Source organism: Hypanus sabinus, chromosome X2 (assembly GCF_030144855.1).
Source record: "Hypanus sabinus isolate sHypSab1 chromosome X2, sHypSab1.hap1, whole genome shotgun sequence".
Lineage (NCBI taxonomy): Eukaryota > Metazoa > Chordata > Chondrichthyes > Myliobatiformes > Dasyatidae > Hypanus > Hypanus sabinus.
Window position 1 is genome coordinate 1,501,294 of NC_082739.1, and position 20,054 is coordinate 1,521,347.

At 40.5% G+C, this 20,054-nt stretch overlaps 1 protein-coding gene and 1 long non-coding RNA gene across 9 annotated transcripts in view; one reads left to right on the top strand and one right to left on the bottom strand.

Moving 5' to 3' along the window:
- LOC132385071 (proprotein convertase subtilisin/kexin type 7-like) overlaps window positions 1-20,054 on the top strand; it is a 310,522-nt gene that overhangs the window by 248,629 nt on the left and 41,839 nt on the right. For all 8 annotated transcript variants that reach the window (XM_059956777.1, XM_059956783.1, XM_059956778.1 and 5 more), the window contains one exon: window positions 627-729. In XM_059956777.1, coding sequence (XP_059812760.1) covers window positions 627-729 — 103 coding nt within the window. The remainder of the gene's footprint in view (window positions 1-626; window positions 730-20,054) is intronic.
- LOC132385073 (uncharacterized) overlaps window positions 737-20,054 on the bottom strand; it is a 34,958-nt gene continuing 15,640 nt past the window's right edge. The window contains exons 2-3 of the long non-coding RNA XR_009509063.1: window positions 18,044-18,258; window positions 737-3,703 (exon numbers count right to left, since the gene is read on the bottom strand). This is a non-coding gene — a long non-coding RNA (uncharacterized LOC132385073). The remainder of the gene's footprint in view (window positions 3,704-18,043; window positions 18,259-20,054) is intronic.

The following is a 20,054-nucleotide window of genomic DNA, read 5'->3' on the forward strand; positions in this document are numbered from 1 at the left end:
CATCAGGATTGGAAAGGAAGATTCCAGAAGAAGAAGGTGGGAGGAGGTGAAGGGGTGCAAGCTGACGGGATAGGTAAAGAGACGGCGAGCAGCCACGACCACAGGGGGAGGGAGGTGGTGAGAGAGGGTCTAACTGAACTCCAGTCAAAGAGAAGATGTAAACTTCTACAAGATTAACATTTAGTTCGCCTTTTCAATCGTCAAGTTTCAATTTCAAATATACCTGTGAATGAGGTGCTTTTTTATATCTATGGGTGGGTGGGTGGGTGGGTGGGTGGGTGGGTGTGTGTGTGTGTGTGTGTGTGTGTGTGTGTGTGTGTGTGTGTGTGTGTGTGTGTGTGTGTGAGTGTGTGTGTGTGTGTGAGTGTGTGAGTGTGTGTTTGTGTGAGTGTGTGTGTGTGTGTGTGTGAGTGTGTGTGTGTGTGTGAGTGTGTGTGTGTGTGTGTGTACCTGTGTAAATGCGCATTTGTACCATGCTCTCTAACTTTTATAGGATCTGTTGTTTAACCCCACTGGTTTTGCTATTTGCTTTCAAGATATCTTGAGTAAAGCTGTTTTCTTCAGAACCATTAATGTGAAAGCCTATGCTTAGTGATGAGCTGGTTGTTTATCCTGTTCCACTCCAGATCTGGGAGTCAGTGCCATTCCTCAGCTCTTACGCCAGTCCTGTTGAGAAAGAGGAAAAACTCATCCCCCTCCACCCTCACAAGCTGGAGATCACGTGGAATGGTACGTAGTGAGCCTCTGCATTTGTTACGTAGTTGGGGTGATCAGAAATTAACAACAGCGAATCACTTCAAAGCTAGCATCACCATCTCGATTCTTCTCCTTACTTACCTCTACAATCTATAAGCTCCAGGTTGTTCAGGAAATAAAGTCCAAAGTAAAAGTATGTATATGACACCATTTACTGCCCTGAAATTTATATTTTTGTTGGCATTTACAGTAGAATAAAGAAATAAAATAGAATCAATGAAACACTACACACAAACAACCACCCATCTGGGTCTCAAAGAGTCAAAGAATGCTGAGGCACAGAAAGAAACTATTCAGCCCATCATGTCCTTTTTGACTTGAATTGGCCCCTCCAGCTTGTGGTCTATCGGTCTCTAGGTTAAAATATCATTGTTACAGAGGTAGTTTTTAATGACAATGTGAGTCTTTGCTTCCACTGTCCTTTATAGCTGTAACTTCCAGACCACTGACAACTACTGGGTGAATAAATATTTGCAAAACCCCTCCCCATCTCAACTGCAGCCCACTGTGACAGTTGAGTTTGGAAGCTTTAAATAGTGTGCTTTAATAAAGCATCATATGATATCTGGTAACACTTCAGAAAAACCTGTCTTGCAGTCTGCATTTTTAGATAAGTACTGCTGTGCAATTTATTTGGAACAAAAGAGAAGGATGAGGCCACTTAGTCCCTCAAGCCTGTTCTACCATTCAATGAGATCATGGCTGACCTGTGACCAATCTCCACATGGGACCTTTCTTCCATATCCCTTAAAATCTGAGGTAATAGGACTGTTAATCTCAGCATTAAAATTAACAATTTTTAAATCTCCTCTGTCCATAAGGGTTTCTTAACTGCACTTCTGATAACCCTGGTTTTAATATTTAGACAATGCTCCAAACAACAGGAATATATTCACCCTGTCTATCCCTAATAATTTCAAAACTTGACTAAATTTTGTGGAATGGCTAAAAGTATTCAGAAGAGAATATACAGGGTGACAAGGTAGCGTAGCAGTTAGCATAACACTATTATAGTACAAGTGTCTGTAAGGAGTTTGTACATTCTCCCCATGCCAGTGTGTGTTTCCTCCAGGTGCTCCAATTTCCTCCCACAGTCTAAAGACATACTGGTTAGTAAGATAATTAGTCGCATGGGTGTAATTGGTTGGTGTGCGCTCATTAGATCAGAGGGACCTGTTACCGTTCTATATCTCTAAGTAGATTAATAGAGAGAGACACACACAGACAGATAGACAGAGAGAGCAAGTTAGGGACAATGATGTTTCTTCAAAACAAAATCATTGACCTGAAGTGTTCTCTAATGATGCCACCTGGCCAAAAGAATATCGCTGTTTCTTTTTATTTGGATCTGCCAGTATTCTCAGTACTCTGCCTTTGTGTTCTAGTGTATATACACTCAGTGGCCACTTTATTAGGTACACCTGTACACCTGTTCTTTAATGCAAATATCTAATCAGCCAATCATGTGGCAGCAACTCAATGCATAAAAGCATGCAGACATGGTCAAGAGGCTCAGTTGTTATTCAGACCAAACATCAGAATGGGGAAGAAATGTGATCTAAGTGACTTTGACCGTGGAATGATTGTTGGTGCCAGATGGGATGGTTTGAGTATCTCAGAAACTGCTGATCTCCTGGTATTTTCACACACAGCAGTCTATAGAGTTTACAGAGAATGGTGTGAAAAACAAAAAAAAAACATCCAGTGAGCAGTATTTCTGTGGGTGAAAACACCTTGTTAATGAGAGAGGTCAGAGGAGAATGGCCAGACTGGTACAAGCAGACAGGAAGGTGACAGTAACTCAAATAACCACACGTTACAACAGTGGTGTGCAGAAGAGCTTCTCTGAATGCACAGCATGTCAAACCTTGAAACAGCAGAAGACCACAAACGTGCACTCAGTGGCCACTGGGTATATTCCCTCATTACAATTTAATCCTTGGTATTCAGCTATCTTTCTAATATTGCTGTTCGACCAAGAATAGTTATACTTTCTATGGTGTGGTTCATGCATTATCTAACCTATCTCTTACATACTCTAGATATAAGGGCATCTATTTGTCAAGAATTTGGACTATGTTCTGTTCCTTACATAGTATGGTTCAGTAGTGTGGCGGTTACTTTGATTCTGTTTCAGTGCCAGCAATTCCCGCTGCTGTCTGTGAGGAGTCTGTATGTTTTTCATGTGTCCATGTGGGTTTCCTCTGACTTTCTCCCACATTTTGAAGACGTGTGTATTGGGGTTAGTTAGTAAATTGTGGGCACGCTATGTTAGTGCCAGATGTGTGGTGCCCCAGCAATTTCTCAGACTGTGTTGGTTGCTGATGCAAATGACAGATTTAACTGTATGTTTTGATGTACGTTTGACAAATAAAGTTAATCTTTATTACATTTAATCTTTATCTTTTCCAAGACATTTTACTGATTCATGTGCAATAGGCTCTGTTCATCTAGAATTTGCTTTGTTCCACTCTTTTTCTGTTCAGAGTATGATTTCATACTTCCCAACTTAGAAATACAGCTATTTATGCAACTATTACCTCTTTCCAATTAATTGCTTCCATCTACACAGCTACAGTGTCTATCCATCTTTGTGTCGTCGTCAAATCTGTGCTCTGTCTCACACACACACACACACACACACACCTCCCCCCCCCCGAGATTTTCACTCTCACTTCATCTCACACTGCCTCTGCACTTCAACCTCTTATTTTAACACTTTTTCCCCCAATGTGCCTGCCTCCTTATTTTCTCTTGTTTCCCATACCTGGGTAGGTGATAGATTGATTTTAAAATTCTCAAGCTCGTGATAAAAAAACTCACGTTCTCAGGATTATGTTTTTACTTGCACAGTTTGTCTTTTGCACGTTGGTTGTTTGTCAGCCTTTGTTTATGTGTAGTTTTTTCGTAGAGTTCTGTTGCATTTCTTTTTTTATCCTGGGAATGCCTGCAAGAAAATGAATCTCAAGTTAACACGTACAGTACATACTTTGATAATAAATTTACTTTGAAGTTGGAACCTCCATGGTCTCGCTTCTTCCTCTTTCCATAATTCTCCCCAGTGCCCCAACCCAAGATCAACACCCTCCTCTCACTCTGGGCTCTTGTTCTTCCTGAATTTTAATCCACCTACGTTCGTCACCAGCTTGCACCTGTCAAGACATAAAGATTTGGAATTTCCTCTATCTACCACCCTCTTTCCTCTATTTCTTTGTCCCACCCAAATAGTCCCTGCTTTCAGCCCATATCCCTCTAAGTTCCACTCCAGTGCTACTTGAAAGACACTATTGTACTGCCTCAACCATTTCCTCATTCCATCTATTCACTCCTGTCTCTGGTGTGGGGACGTGAAAAGGAAACCTGGATGGTAGTTTATCTTCCGGATACCTGGGTCCATGATGTTTCTGGACACATCCACAATATCCTGAGAAGGGAGGGTGAGCAGCCAGAAGTTGTGGTACATATTGGTACCAACGACGCAGGTAGAAAAAGGGAGGAGGTCCTGAAAACAGACTACAGGGAGTTAGGAAGGAAGTTGAGAAGCAGGACCTCAAGGGTAGTAATCTCAGGATTACTGCCTGTGCCACGCAACAATGAGGATAGGAATAGAGTGAGGCGGCAGATAAATGTGTGGCTGAAGAATTGGAGTAGGGGGCAGGGATTCAGATTTCTGGATCGTTGGGACCTCTTCTGGGGCAGGTGTGATCTGTACAAATTGAACGGGTTACACTTGAATCCAAGGGGGACCAATATCATTGTGGGCAGGTTTGATTGAGCTATTGAGAGTAGTTTAAACTAATATGGCAGGGGGATGGGAGCCAGAATGATAGACCTGAGGATGAGCCAGTAGATGATGGGTGTAACATGGATGTAAGGAAGGACAAGTCAATGACTGGGTATATATAAATGCAGGCAGAGCAAAGAGTTAAATTGTATCAGAGAGGCAAAATTCAAAAGGGCGAAGAATGCAGGACTGAAGGTGCTGTGAATAGCATTTGGAATAAGGTGGATGAACTCGTGACACAGTTAGGGATTGGTCGGAATGACATTGTGGGCATCACTGAGACATGGCTGAAAGAAGGCCTTGGTTGGGAGTTTAACATCAAAGGATATACTTTATAATGAAAGGACAGGCAGGAAGGTGGTGGTGTGGCTCTGTTGGTAAGAGATGCAATTACATCTTTAGAAAGAGGTGGCATAGGGTCAGAGAATGTTGAATCTTTGTGGGTGGAGTTAAGAAACTGCAAGGGTAAAAAACCATTATGGGAATCATATATGGGCCTCTAAACAGCAGCCAAGATGAGACTGCAAAGGGAGCTGGAAAGAGCATGTAATAAGGGTAATGTCACAATTGTAATGGGGGACTTCAATAAGCAGGAAGATTGGGAAAATCACAAGGGAGGGAATTTGTTGAATGCCTATGATCAGCTTTTTAGAGCAGCTTGTGCTTGAGTCTACTTGGGGAAAGGCTATCTTAGATGGGGTGTTGTGTAATAACCCAGATCTTATCAGTCAGCTTTACATAAAGGAATCCCTTAGAGGCAGTGATCATCATCATGATTAAATTCTTACTGCAGTTTCAAAACGAGAAGCATAACTCACATGCAGCAGTATCGCAATGGAATAAGGGGAATTACAGAGGCATGAGAGAGGAGCTTGCCCAGATGGATTGGAGGAAGATACTGGCTGGGATAATGGTAATGCAGAGGTAGCTGAAGCTTCTGGGAATAATTTACATGGCACAGGATAGATATGAGATATGTCCCACAGAAGTAGTTATCAAATGGCAAGGCTAGGCAATTGCGGCTGAAAAAGGAAACAGAAACATAGAAAATAGGTGCAGGAGTAGGCCATTCGGCCCTTCAAGCCTGCACTGCCATTCAGTATGATCATGGCTGATCATCCAACTCAGAAGCCTGTACCTGCTTTCTCTCCATACCCCCGATCCCTTTAGCCACAAGGGCCATATCTAACTTCCTCTTAATTATAGCCAGTGAACCGGCCTCAACTGTTTCCTGTAGCAGAGAATTCCACAGATTCACCACTCTCTGTGTGAAGAAGTTTTTCCTCATCTCAGTCCTAAAAGGCTTCCCCTTTATCCTTAAACTGTGACCCCTCGTTCTGGACTTCCCCAACATCGGGAACAATCTTCCTGCATCTAGCCTGTCCAATCTCTTTAGAATTTTATACGTTTCAATAAGATCCCCCCTCAGTCTTCTAAATTCCAGTGAGTATAAGCCTAGTTGATCCAGTCTTTCTTCATATGGAAGTCCTGCCATCCCAGGAATCAATCTGGTGAACCTTCTTTGTACTCCCTCTATGGCAAGAATGTCTTTCCTCAGATTAGGGGACCAAAACTGCACACAATACTCTAGGTGCAGTCTCACCAAGGCCTTGTACAACTGCAGTAGAACCTCCCTGTTCCTGTACTCAAATCCTTTTGCTATGAATGCCAACATACCATTTGCCTTTTTCACCGCCTGCTGTACTTGCATGCCCACCTTCAATGACTGGTGTACAATGACACCCAGGTCTCGTCACATCTCCCCTTTTCCTAATCGGCTACCATTCAGATAATAATCTATTTCCCTGTTCTTGCAACCAAAGTGGATAGCCTCACATTTATCCACATTAAATTGCATCTGCCATGAATTTGCCCACTCACCTAACCTATCCAATTCACCCTGCATCTTCTTAGCATCCTCCTCACAGCTAACACCGCTGCCCAGCTTCGTGTCATCTGCAAACTTGGAGATGCTGCATTTAATTCCCTCGTCTAAATCATTAATATATACTGTAAACAACTGGGGTCCCAGCACTGAGCCTTGCGGTACCCCACTAGTCACTGCCTGCCATTCTGAAAAGGTCCCGTTTACTCCCACTCTTTGCTTCCTGTCTGCCAACCAATTCTCTATCCACATCAATACTATACCCCCAATACCGTGTGCTTTAAGTTTGCACACTAATCTCCTGTGTGGGACCTTGTCAAAAGCCTTTTGAAGATCTAAATATACCACATCCACCAGTTAGGAAGTTAATGACTACATAAATTCCAAGGTCAGGGCATATAAGGTAGCAAAAATTAGTGGGAATTTGGATGATTGGGAAGCTTTTAAAATCAAACAAAAGGCAACTAAAAAGCTATCAAAAGTGAAAAGATGAAATATGAGGGCAGACTAGCCAATAGTATACAGCAGGATACCAAAAGTGCTTTCAGTTATATAAAGAGTAAAAGAAAGGTGAGAGTTGATATTGGACCACTGAAAAAATGATGCTGGTGAGGTAGTAATGGGAGACAAAGAAATGGCAGATGAACTTAATAAGTACTTTGCTTCAGTCTTTACTGTGGAAGACACAAGCAGTGTGCCAGAGGTCTGTGAGTGTCAGGGAGCAGGAGTGAGAGCCATTGCTATTACAAAGGAAAATGTTCTGGGAAAACTGAAAAGTCTTAAGGTGGACGTCATCTGGGCCAGATGGACTACATCCCAGAGTCCTGAGAGAGGTTGCTGAAGAGATAATGGATGCATTGGCCATGATCTTACAAGAATCACTTGATTATGGCATGGTCCCGGAGAACTGGAAGATTGAAAATGTCACTCCACTCTTTAAGAAGGGAGGAAGACAAGAGAAGGGAAATTAGAGGCCAGTTAGCCTAACCTCAGTGGTTGGGAAAGTGTTGGAGTCTATTATTCAGGATGAGGTTTCAGGGTACTTGGAGACTAATGATAAAATAAGTCAAAGTCAGCATGGTTTCTGTGAAGGGAAATCTTGCCTGACAAATCTGTTTGAGTTCTTCGAGGAAGTAACAAGCAAGGTAAACGAGGAAAGGCAGTGGATGTCATTTACTTGTGTTTTCAGAAGGCATTTGATAAGGTGCCACACATGAGGCTGCTTAGCAAGATTAAAATCCTATGGCGTTACAGGAAAGATACTGGCGTGGATAGAGGAATGGCTGACAGGTAGGAGGCAGTGAATGGGAATAAAGGGGGCCTTTTCTGATTGGCTGCCAGTGACTAGTGGTGTTCCACAGGAACTGCTATTTTCTTTTGTAAAAAAAAAATTAATTGAGTTTTCAATGATTACAGAAGAAGAAAAAGTTATCAACCCTTCCCCCCTCCCCATAACATATCCCTATAGAAAGAAGGAAAAAGAGAGAAGAAGAAAGAAAGGAAAAAAAAGAATGCCTGGATATCAAAAGATCCCCACATGCTCCACAGCGTTCATAATAACTTTAGTATATTTATTTATTTATTTCCCCAACTAACCAATAGTTTTGTCTTCAGAGCATCTATTTAATCCTGTCTTTTGTAAATAAGGGTGCCAAATTTTCAGAAATGTTTCATATTTATCTCTTAAATTCTAAGTAATTTTTTCAAGTGGAATACAGCTGAAGATTTCGTTCTTCCAACGGTCTATACTTAAGTATGAATCCAATTTCCAAGTAACTGCAATAGCCTTCTTGGCTACTGCCAATGCAATTTTTATGAATTCTTTCTGATATTTATTCAGTTTGGGTTTTGGTTTTATCCCTTCAATGTCACCTAATAAAAATAGTATTGGGTTATGTGGAAGTTGTGTTCTAATAATTTGTTCCAGTAAAACTTAAATTTGTCCAATAAGGTTGAATTTTGGAACAAGACCAAGTAGAATGTAAAAAAGTACCAATTTCTTGATTACATCGAAAACATTGATCGGATAAATTTGGGTTTAATTTATTTATTTTTTGTGGTGTAATATACAATTGATGTAAAAAGTTATATTGCACTAATCTTAACTGGACATTTGTTGTATTTGTCATACTGTCAAGACATAGTCTTGACCAACTTGTTTCTTCAATTTTAATATTCAAGTCAATTTCCCATTTTTGTCTTGACTTATGAATTCCTTGTTTAATTGCCTGTTTTTGAATCAAACTATACATACAAGAGATAATTTTTTTAATTTTTCCTTTTTGAATTAAAGTTTCTATTTGACTAGGTTTCGGCAATAACATTGTTTGACCCAATTTATCTCTTAAATAATCCCTTAATTGGAAATAACAAAAAAGAGTGTTATTTGATATTTCTTATTTATATCAAATGACATTAAAATACCTCCTTCAAAACAATCTCCTATATATCTAATCCCTTTTTGAAACCAGTTGTATAAAGGTTGATTGTCCATTGTAAAAGGAATAAGTTTATTTTGAATTAAAGATCTCTTTGCTAATAAAGATTTCCTCATCTCAACGTCAATATTTATTTTGTTCTATAGATCAATCAAATGTTTTAATATAGGAGATTCTTTCTTTACCCGTATCCATTTAGATTCCCATTTATATATAAAATCTTCTGGTCTATTTTCTCCTATTTTATCTATTCTTATCCATGCCAGCTTATCTTTATCAAAAAAAGACGCAATAAATCTAAGTTGATTTGCTTTATAATAATTCTTAAAATTTGGAAGTTGTAATCCTCCTAGATCAAATTTCCATGTCAATTTTTCCAACGATATTCTTGACATCTTACCTTTCCAAAGGAACTTCCTCACACATTTATTTAACTCTTGAAAAAATTTCTGGGGTAGTTGTATTGGTAGTGTTTGGAATAAGTATTGTAATTGAGGGAATATATTCATTTTTACAGCATTTGCTCTGCCTACTAATGTTATTGGTAATGTCATCCATTTATCAAGATCTTCTTGAATCGTTTTCAATAATGATAAATAATTTAATTTATATAAGTTCTTTATATCATTATCAGCTCTTATACCTAAATATTTTAACCATTTATCGGCCATCTAAATAGAGTTATTAATCGACGTTGACTATAATCTCCTTTAGTTAGAGGTAGAATTTCACTTTTATCCCAATTTATTTTGTAGCCTGATATTTTCCCATATTCTTCCAATCTAGAAGATAATTTACGCAGCAAATTCAATGGGTTTGTTAAATAAATCAGAACATCGTCAGCAAATAAATTAATCTTGTATTCTTCCTGGTTAACTCTAAAACCCTTAATATCTGGGTCCGTTCTAATTAATTCAGCTAGTGGTCCAATCGCCAACACAAATAAAGCAGGTGATAATGGACAACCTTGCCTAGTTGACCTTGTTAACTGAAATGATGTTGAAATTTGACCATTTGTCACTACATTAGCTTTGGGATTAGTATTTAAGGTTTTAATCCATTTTATGAAAGATGTTCCTAATCCATATTTTTCCAATACCTTAAATAAGAAATCCCATTCCAATGCTTTTTCTGTATCTAAAGCAACTGCCACACTCATTTCTTCCCTCTTATGTGCCAAATGAATTATGCTAAGTAACCGGGTTACATTATATGCCGATTGTCTATTTTTAATAAATCCTGTTTGACCCATATGTATTAATTTTGGTAAGTATTTGGATAATCTACTAGATAGAATTTTTGCTATTATTTTATAGTCAGTGCTCAACAAAGAGATAGGTCAAAATGATGTTGGCTTTAAAAGATCTCTTTCTTTTTTTGGCAATACTATTAAAATAGCTGTCGAGAAAGATTCTGGAAGTTTATGCGTTCTTTCAGCTCAATGTATTAACTCTATAAAAGGAAGAATTAGTAAATCTTTAAACTTTTTGTAAAATTCGGGCGGAAAACCATCTTCTCCTGGGGATTTATTACTCTGAAGTGATCCTAGAACTTCTTCAACCTTTTTTAATGTAAAAGGCCTATTTAATCCCTTCTGTTCTTCCGAATTCAATTTTGGAAGAGTTATTTGTGATAAAAACCTTCCTATCTTGACATTATCATTTTTTGATTCTGATTGATACAGCTCGGAATAAAAATTCTTAAAAGTTTCATTAATTTCTAAAGGTTTATAAGTAATTTTATTTACATTTGTTCTGATTGCATTTATCGTTTTGGAAGTCTGGTCTGTTTTTAACTGCCAAGCAAGAACCTTATGTGATCTTTCACCTAGTTCATAATATCTCTGTTTAGTTCTCATAATTGCTTTTTCTGTTCGATATGTCTGAAGTGTATTATATTGTAACTTCTTGTTAACAAGTTGTCTTTGTTTTTCTATTGTCATATGTCTTTGAGATTCTTTTTCTAATTTTGTAATCTCTTTTTCTAACTAATCTATTTCTACCATATATTACTTCTTGATTTTAGAAGTGTAACTTATTATCTGGCCTCTCAAATATGCTTTCATTGCTTCCCACAGTATAAATTTATCATCAACTGAGTGTGAATTTGTATCTAAAAAAAACTGAATCTGCTTTTTCATAAAATCACAAAAATCTTGATGTTTTAATAATATTGAATTAAATCTCCATCTGTAAATTGATTCCTCTTTATCTATCATTATCATTGTCATTATCAAGGGAGAGTGATCTGACAATATTCTTGCTTTATATTCCATATTTTTCACTCTGTCTTGAATATTCGTTGATAATAGGAAAAAAATCTATCCTTGAATAAGTTTTGTGTCTATTTGAATAAAATGAATAATCTCTTTCTTTTGGATTGATTCTTCTCCATGTATCAATCAAATTTAAATCTTTCATCAATGATAAAGTTAATTTTGCTACTTTTGATTTTATAACACCCTTTGTTGATCTATCTAAGACTGGGTCTAGACAAAAGTTAAAATCTCCACTTATTAATATTGTATCATGTGCGTCAGCCAAATTCAAAAAGACCTCTTGTATAAACTGCTATTTTCTACATTTATTTGTAATAAATAGTATATACAACAAAACAGTCAATATAACATAGATATACAATTGTATCCGCGTGAGTTAACCAGTCTGATGGCCTGGTGGAAGAAGCTGTCCCGGAGCCTGTTGGTCCTGGCTTTTATGCTGCGGTAACATTTCCCAAGTGGTAGCAGCTGGAACAGTTTGTGGTTGGGGTGACTCGGGTCCCCAATAATCCTACAGGCCCTTTTTACACACCTGTCCTTGTAAATGTCCTGAATCATGGGAAGTTCACAACTGCAGATGCGCAGGGCTGTCCGCACCATTATCTGCCGAGTTCTGCGATTGAGGGAGGTACAGTTCCCATACCAGGCAGAGATGCAGCCAGTCAGGATGCTCTTGATAGTGCCCTTGTAGAAAGTTCTTAGGATTTGGGCGCCCATACCAAACTTCCTCAACCATCTGAAGTGAAAGAGGCGCTGTTGTGCCTTTTTCACCACACAGCTGGTATGTACAGACAATGTGAGGTCCTCGGTGATGTTTCTGCAGAGGGACATGAAGCTGTTTACCCTCAACCCCAGATTCATTAATGTCAATAGGGGTTAGCCTGTCTCCATTCCCTCTGTAGTCCACAACCAGCTCCTTTGGTTTCATGACTTTGATGGCTTTGTGGCAAAGTTTGTGGATGATACAAAGATAGGTGGAGGGGTAGGTAGTGCTAAGGAAGCAGTGTGATTGTAGCAGGACTTAGACAAATTGGAAGAAAGGGCAAAAAAGTGGCAGATGGAATACACTGTTGGGAAATGTACGATAATGCAGTCAATTATCTAAATGGGGAGAAGATTCAAACATCAAAAGTGCAGAGGGATTTAGGAGACCTCGTGCAAGACTCCCAGAAGGTTAATTTACAGGTTGAGTCTGTGGTAAAGAAGGCAAATGCAATGTTGGCATTCATTTCAAGGAGAATAGAATATAAAAGCAAGGAGATAATGCTGAGCCTTTATAAGACACTAGTCAGGCCAGACTTGGAGTATTGTCAACAGTTTTGGGCCCCATATCTCAGAAAGGATGTGTTGTCATTGGAGAGAGTCCAGAGGAGGTTCATGAAGATGATTCTGTGAATGAAGGGGTTAATATTTGAGGAGCGTTTGGCATCTTTGAGCCTGTACTCACTGGATCTCATTGAAACCTACTGAATGTTGAAAGGAATAGGTAAGATGGATATGGAGAGGATGTTTCCTCTGGTGGCAGTGTCCAGAACTAGAGGGCACAGCCTCAAAATTGAGGGGCAACCTTTTAGAACAGAGGTAAGGAGGAAATACTTTTAGCCAGAGAGTAGTAAATCTGTCTGCAGATTGTGGTGGAAGCCAAGTCTGTATGTATATTTAAAGTTACGGGGTACTTGGCAACAAATGATAAAATAAGTCAAAGTGTGTTGTTGAAGAAACTTAGCAGGCCAGTCTGCATCAGTGGGAGGGATTTTTTTATTTAATTTCAAAATAGATATTATTTATGAATAAAAAATATGCATACAAAAGAAAGAAACAGTGGGAAAAACCTTAACATTCTTGGTCAGGACATTATGTTTTGTAAACTTTAAAGAGAGAGGGGGAAAACACAAACAGATATTCCATTATTACCATGACACGACCCCCATTCATTGTTCAAGGGGCTTCCCCGCCCAATTCCTGCCTCAATGTGCAGTGGTGGAAGGAGACTAAATTATGGTCCTTTGAGGAGAGGGGATGCTCAGGTTATAGCAAAGAGTTGAGGGGGGAGGGGTGGGTGGAGGACGGAGGGTGTGGGGTATCCATAGCCAGCAGTGATAGGTGCATAGATACAAGAAATTCTGCAGATGCTGGAAATTTGGAGCATTTGTAAATTTGTAAATCTCATTAAGTAGGTGCATATAGTGAAAGGTGGGTGACTATTTCGACAAAGGCAGGGTGGAGACAGCAGTGATAACTCGGCTTGAAGATAATCCAGTGTGAGACAGGATTACCGAGGGTGGAGGAGCAGGGACATTATCTTGCAGTTATATAAATTGTTGGTGAGGTGCAATTATAAAGATAAAAATTAGCTTTCTTTGTCACACGTACATCAAAGCATCTAAACATTCAGTGAAATGCATCATCTGTGCCAAATAAAAATCAGTGAGGATTGTGCTGGGGACAGTGTGCAAGTTTCACCATGCTTTCAGCGCCAACTCCCCAATCCTAACCGTAGATGTGGGAGGAAACTGGAGAACCCAGAGGAAACCCACACAGTCATGAGGAGAATGTACAAGCTGCTAACAGACAGCGGTGGGAATCGAATGGCAATTGGTGAACAGTGGCGCTGTATAGCGCTTGCATTAACCACTAACTACGCTACTGTGCTGCCTGAAGTCACCTGCTGGAGAGGGTGCAGAAGAGGTCTACGAGGACGCTGCCTCGACTAGAGGGCCTGAGTTATAGGAGTTATAGGCATTATACCCTAATGCCTTTAGTCCCTGGAACTCAGGAGAGTGAGAGATGTTTAGTAAGTTTATAAAATCATGAGGGGTGCCAATAAGGTGGACAGTCATAGTCTTTTACCCAGGATTGGGGAATCCAGAATTCGAGGGCACCAATTAAAATAAGATGGGAAAGATTTACAAGAGACCTGAGAGGTGAGATCTTCACACAGAGGGCAGTGAGTACCTGGAATGAGTTGCCGGAGGAAGTGGTCGAGGTGAATATAGTTGCAACATATAACAGGCATCTGGATAGGTACCTGGAGGGGAGGGGAATGGAGGGCTATGGGCTGAATGTGGATAACTGGGATTAGCGGGGGGGGGGGGGTGATGTGGTCAGCATGGACCTGTTGGGCCGAAGGGCCTGTTTTCATTCTATGACTAAGATAGTGATTGGGAGGAGTGGACAGCAGCGATGGTGTGGAAATGGAAGATGGATTGAGTGGAAGAAGTAGAGAGGGGAGAACTTGGAGCTGGTGGAATGGGTAGGAGAAGGGGATGGTCATAGGGTTACCTGTAATGGATGAACTCAATATTCATGCCACTGAGCTAGAGCTACCTGTGTAAGATGAGGTAGTGTTCATTGAGTTTGTATTTGGCCTTGCTCTGAAAGATCAATGTGAAGGTGGTTGGGAGAATTAAAATGAGCATTATGAACAGAGATGAGAACATAGTCATGCTCTGTTGCTAGTTAGGGCTCCTGCCTGAGGCTTGGTTGGAGGATGGAGTTGCTTCAGGGGTGGTGAGGTGTACCAAGTTTGGATTTCTATCCTTTATACAACAGAGAAGGCTGAATTATACCATAAGACTATAAGACACAGGAGCAGAATTAGGCTATTCAGCCCATCAAATCTGCTCCGCCATTCCATCATGGCTAATCCTGGATTCACTCAACCCCATACATCTGCCTCTTCACCATATCCTTTGATGCCCTGACTATCTGTGAAACTATCAACTTCCACCTTAAATATCACAAACTTGGCCTCTACCACAGTCTGTGGCAAAGCATTCCACTGATTACCTACTCTCTGGCTAAAAAAATTCCTCCTTACCTCTGTATTGAAAGGCTGCCCCTCAGTCTGTGCCCTCTAGATCTGGATGCCCCCATCATAGCAGGGATGCCCCCATCCCTGTAACAAAACCCAATTTCCCTCGGAATCAATAAAGTATGTCTGTCTGTCTGTCATCCTCTCCACATCCACCCTATCCAGTCCTTTCAACATTCGGTAGGTTTCAATGAGATCCCTCCACATTCTTCTAAATTTCAGAGAGAAAATTCAGTAAAAAACTTGGGCCAATGACGAGGCCCATCTTGAGGTAATCCGAGCAGAACTACAAACAAAACAGAACCAGGAAGCTCCTGCAAGATCTGAGTGGTTAATACTTGGTGCATAACATTCTTCCTCTCCCTGTCTCACCTTTGGTCATTTCTTTGCATCTGAAAAATGCTTGGCAGCAAGAGTATAAAATATCCGAAGCAGCTTGGATTCATCCCATCTGTTTATTCTTTGGAGAAGTTCAGACAAACTCTGTCATTAACCCTTCAGGTTCTGGCTGTTATTTTTGATGTACAATAGAATAGTCCTTTTGATATAAAATACAAGAAAGCTCAGAAAATCCTATTCACAATCATTGGGTATTCATTATCAAAGATCTGGGATTATTTAGCTGTCATGATACACACTCAATGCAGTGGCCACTTTATGAGGTACCTCCTCCGCCTAATAAAGTGGTCACTGAGTGTATATTCATGATGTTCTGCTGCTGTAGCCCATCCACTTGGAGGTTTGACATGTTGTGTTTTCAAAGATGCTCTCCTGTACACCACTGTTGTAACATGTAGTTATTTGAGTTACTGTCACCTTCCTGTCAGCTTGAACCAGTCTGGCCATTCTCCTCTGACTTCTCTCATTAACGAGGTGTTTTCTTTATGGAACTTCTGTTCACTGGATTTTTGTTTTGGTTTTTCACACCATTCTCTGTAAACTCTAGAGACTGTTGTGTGTGAAAATCCCAGGAAGTCAGCAGTTTCTAAGATACTCAAACCACCCCATCTGGCACCAACAATCATTCCATGGTCAAAGTCCCTTAGATCACATTTCTCCCCCATTCTGACGTTAGGTCTAAACCACAACTGAACCTCTTGACCACGTCTGCATGCTGTTATGCATTGAGTTGCTGCTACGTGATTGGCTAGTTAGATATTTGCATTAACGAGCAGATGTACCGGTGTACCTAATAAAGTGGTCGCTGAGTGTAGAACAGCAGACCAGGTCACCTGTTTGAATCCTCAGATTGAAGTGAACTGGTAGCTTAATGGTTGGTACTGGATCAGTAATATGAAGGCATGAACTGAAGATTTGGTGAAGTGAGTCCAATCCCATCACTATAGTGATTTGGAAATTAACTTTGGTTAACTAAATAAATGTGGAGTAAAATATCAGGGATGGCTATGTTATGTTTGTAGTTATGCTCAGTTTATCTCAAGATAAGGTTTGACATTAACATGAAATTCTGAAATGTCACCAAAACCCATTTGGTTTACTCGTAAACACAAGAGATCCCGCAGATGCTGGAAATCTTGAGCAACACACACAAAATACTGGAGGAACTCAGCAGGTCAAGCAGCGTCTATGGAGGAGAATAAAGGGTGAGACTCTTCAGCAGGACTGTTCTTTAAGGAAGGAAATTTGCTGTCCTTACAAGTTTGGTTTGTCTCTAACACTTACTGTGTGGTTAGCACTTAACCGACCAAAAATTTCACCAAGAAATTCATCCTTCAACTGTAGTTCTACACCCACAAAATTGTAGTGTCATTCTCTGCTTGTAAGTGTCATTCCAATGAAGATAATAAAAGAACATGCAGGAGCTGTTGCATAGGATGTAAATGGTCCCAATGGAGAATGGATTTTAAGGCGTTAATGATTTGTTGCCTCCATCAGAAAACAACCATGATTCGTTTATGTAGCAAAAATGTTCCAAGATCTTCCATGGAAGAAGTATAATTTTAAAATGGTCACCAAGCCACATAAGGAGATCTTGGTGCTTAGTTGATTATTGGCACAGATACCAAGATACAGTGAAAAACATTTGCTTGCATGCCATCCAGACAGATCATTCTGCACATTAGTACATCAAGTTAGTATAAAAGGAAAGCAAAACAGAAAGAAGAATGCTGTGTAGTTACAAAGTCATTGAGTCATACTGTATGGAAGCAGGCCATTCGGCCCAACTCATCCATGCCAATCACAGTGCCTTCTAAGCTCGTCCCAAGTGCCTGTGTTTGTTTCAAATCCCTCTAAACACTTCCTATCCATGTACTTATCCAAAAGTCTTTCAAATGTTGTTATGAGTCACAGAGAAAGTGCAATGCTAGTAGACAATTAAAGTTCATGGGCCATGGCAAGGTAGATTGAAAGATCAAGGGTTCATCTTTATCATTTAAGAGGTTTATTTAAGAGTCTAATAACAGTGGGATAGAACTTAACACGAGACCAGTGTATGTGTTATAAGGCTTTTGTATTTTCTGCCTGATGGAAGAAGGAAGAATGAATGACCAAGATAGGAGAGGTCCTTGATGATGTTGCCTTCTTTCCTGAGGCAATGGGAAGAGTGAACAAAGTGAATGAAGGGTTGGTCAATGAAGTGGGTTTCAAAGAGTAACTTGGAGGATGAGGGAATTTCAGCAGGGTGGCGTGGTAGCATAGCAGTTACATACTGCTACTACAGTGGCAGTGAACTTATTTCATTTTTGCCACTGTCTGTAAGAAGTTCGTAGTGTGGGTTTCCTCCAGGTGCTCCGGTTTCCACACATATTCCAAAGAGGTGTGGGTTAAAAGGTTAATTGGTCACAAGGGATCTTTGGGCCAGAAAGGCCTGTTACTGTGCCATATCTCTAAATAAACAGATATATGGACACATAAGCAAGCTTGTAGTGTTGGCACAGCTGCCAATGGATACCTACTTTGGGTTCTGCAGGGTATCATCACAACCCAGCTGTAAATACAGGCTAAAGACCTGACTTCCAAATATGAGATAAGGGTAATGCCGTTAATATCAAGGCAAGTGGTATTGAAGAGTTCCATTAAAAATTAGATCAATGGGCACCTAAGGGAAAAGACTTTGGAGTCATACCTTGAAAAAAGGAAGATGATGACAATCATTGGAAACCAAGTAACCCAGCCCCTAGAAGGAGTTCCTCAAGGCAGTGTTCCTGAGCCAAACCACCTTCACTTGCTTCATCAATCACCTCATCTTGTTATACATACGACCACAAACGGAGATGTTCACCATTGATTGCACAATCTTCAACTCCAATCTCAGCTCTGAGCAAGTGGACCATTCCATGCCTGTTGGCAGAAAGATAATATGTCAGCATTGGCTGATAAGTTGCAAATAATATTTGTGCCAGCAAGAAATGTCTCCCACAAGACAGATACTCAGATATAACCTACCCTTAATATGCATTACCAAACCTCTCACCCTCAACTTCCTGGAGATCAGCATTAACCAGCTGAACTAGCCACATAAACACAGTATCAACACGAAAAAGTGAGGGTCTAGGTATCCTGCAGAAGTTGGCTGGGCTCCTCATTCCACACCATCTGCAAGGCACAAGCTAGCACTGTGCTGGATTGTTTTTTGCTTATCTGAATCAGTGCAGTCCCAACAGCACTCAAAAAGCCAGACCATCCAGGACAAAGCAGCTGATCGATTGGACCACATCTACCACCTTAACAATTCATTTCTTTTACCATTTGCACACTGTGACTTAATGTTTAAAATCTACAAAGTGCACTGCAGTTTCTCACCCTCTGTTCCAAACCCAGAATGTGTACCATCAAGAGGATAAGGAATGCTGGCGAATGGGGACTCTGTCACCTTTTTTACATCCACCACAAAAGCCAGGCTTTCCCAGTGTCCATTTTAATTCCAATCTCCATTCCCTTCCGATATTTGGTCCATGGCCTCCACTACTGCAAAGATGAGGCCACTCTCAAGTTGGAGGAGCAACACCTCATATTCTGTCTAGGTAGCCTCCAATCTGATGGCATGAACATCAATTTCTCAAACTTCTAGCCATTTCTCCCTCACTCCCTCTTCTCTTTTTTTTCCATTCCCCGTTTTGGCTTCCCTCTTACCCCTTCTCCTTTCCTCACCTGCCCATCACTTTCCTCTCGTGCCTTTCCACCTTTCGCTTCTCCCATGATCCACTCTCCTAACAGATTCTTTCTTCTTCAGTCCTTTACTTCTTCCACTTCCCAGCTTCCCACTTTGTCCCCCTCTGCCACCTCTCCCCGCTCACCTGCTTTCAACTATCACTTGTCAGCTTGGACCCCTTCCCCACCCCACCCCACCTTCTTATTCTGGTATCTTCCTTTTTTTCCAGTCCTTGAGAAAGGTCTAAGTTCAAAACGTTGACTTTCCATTCCTCTCCTTAGATGCCACCAGCTCTGCTGAGTTCCTCCAGTGTTTTATGTGTTGCTCTTGTCACCTATAGGTTCATCTCTAAACTGCAAACTACCCTGAGCAGAAAATATATTGTCTTTCCTTGATCATTTCTGGATCTCCACCTTGGACCTCCCTACCCAATAGCATTGCAGAAATGTCTTCACCAGGAGGACAGCTGTGGTTCAAGGAGGGTCTCAGCAACTAGAGATGGGTCAGTGATACACTCTTTCCAAATATAAATTAGTAGGGAATAAGCAAGAGGGCAGTACCTAAGGAGTGCAGAGATCTTCTATAGTTATGCGGTTCTGCAAGAGGTTACAGGGAGGGAAGAGACCATGGAGAGAAGGTTGGAGTTTTAAAATTGAGGTGTCTGATAGCCTTAAGAATCCTGGAGATACAGGAGACTGCAATGCTGGAATCAGGAGCAGCACACAATCTGCTGGTGGAACTCAGTGAGGTGGAAGAAAGTAAATATCAATTTTTCCTGTTGAGACCCTGTTTCTGGATTGATAGAGAATCTCTTCTCTGAAGTCTCATTCCTTATGCAGGCTTTCAACAATTCCTTTCTTCCCACTGACGCTCCTCAACCCGCTGAGTTCCTCCAGCATCTTGTTTGTTCAAAGGTTCATTTTATTGTCAAAGTATGCATGTACAATACAGCTCTGGTATTCATCCTCTCCAGCTGACGAAGGAT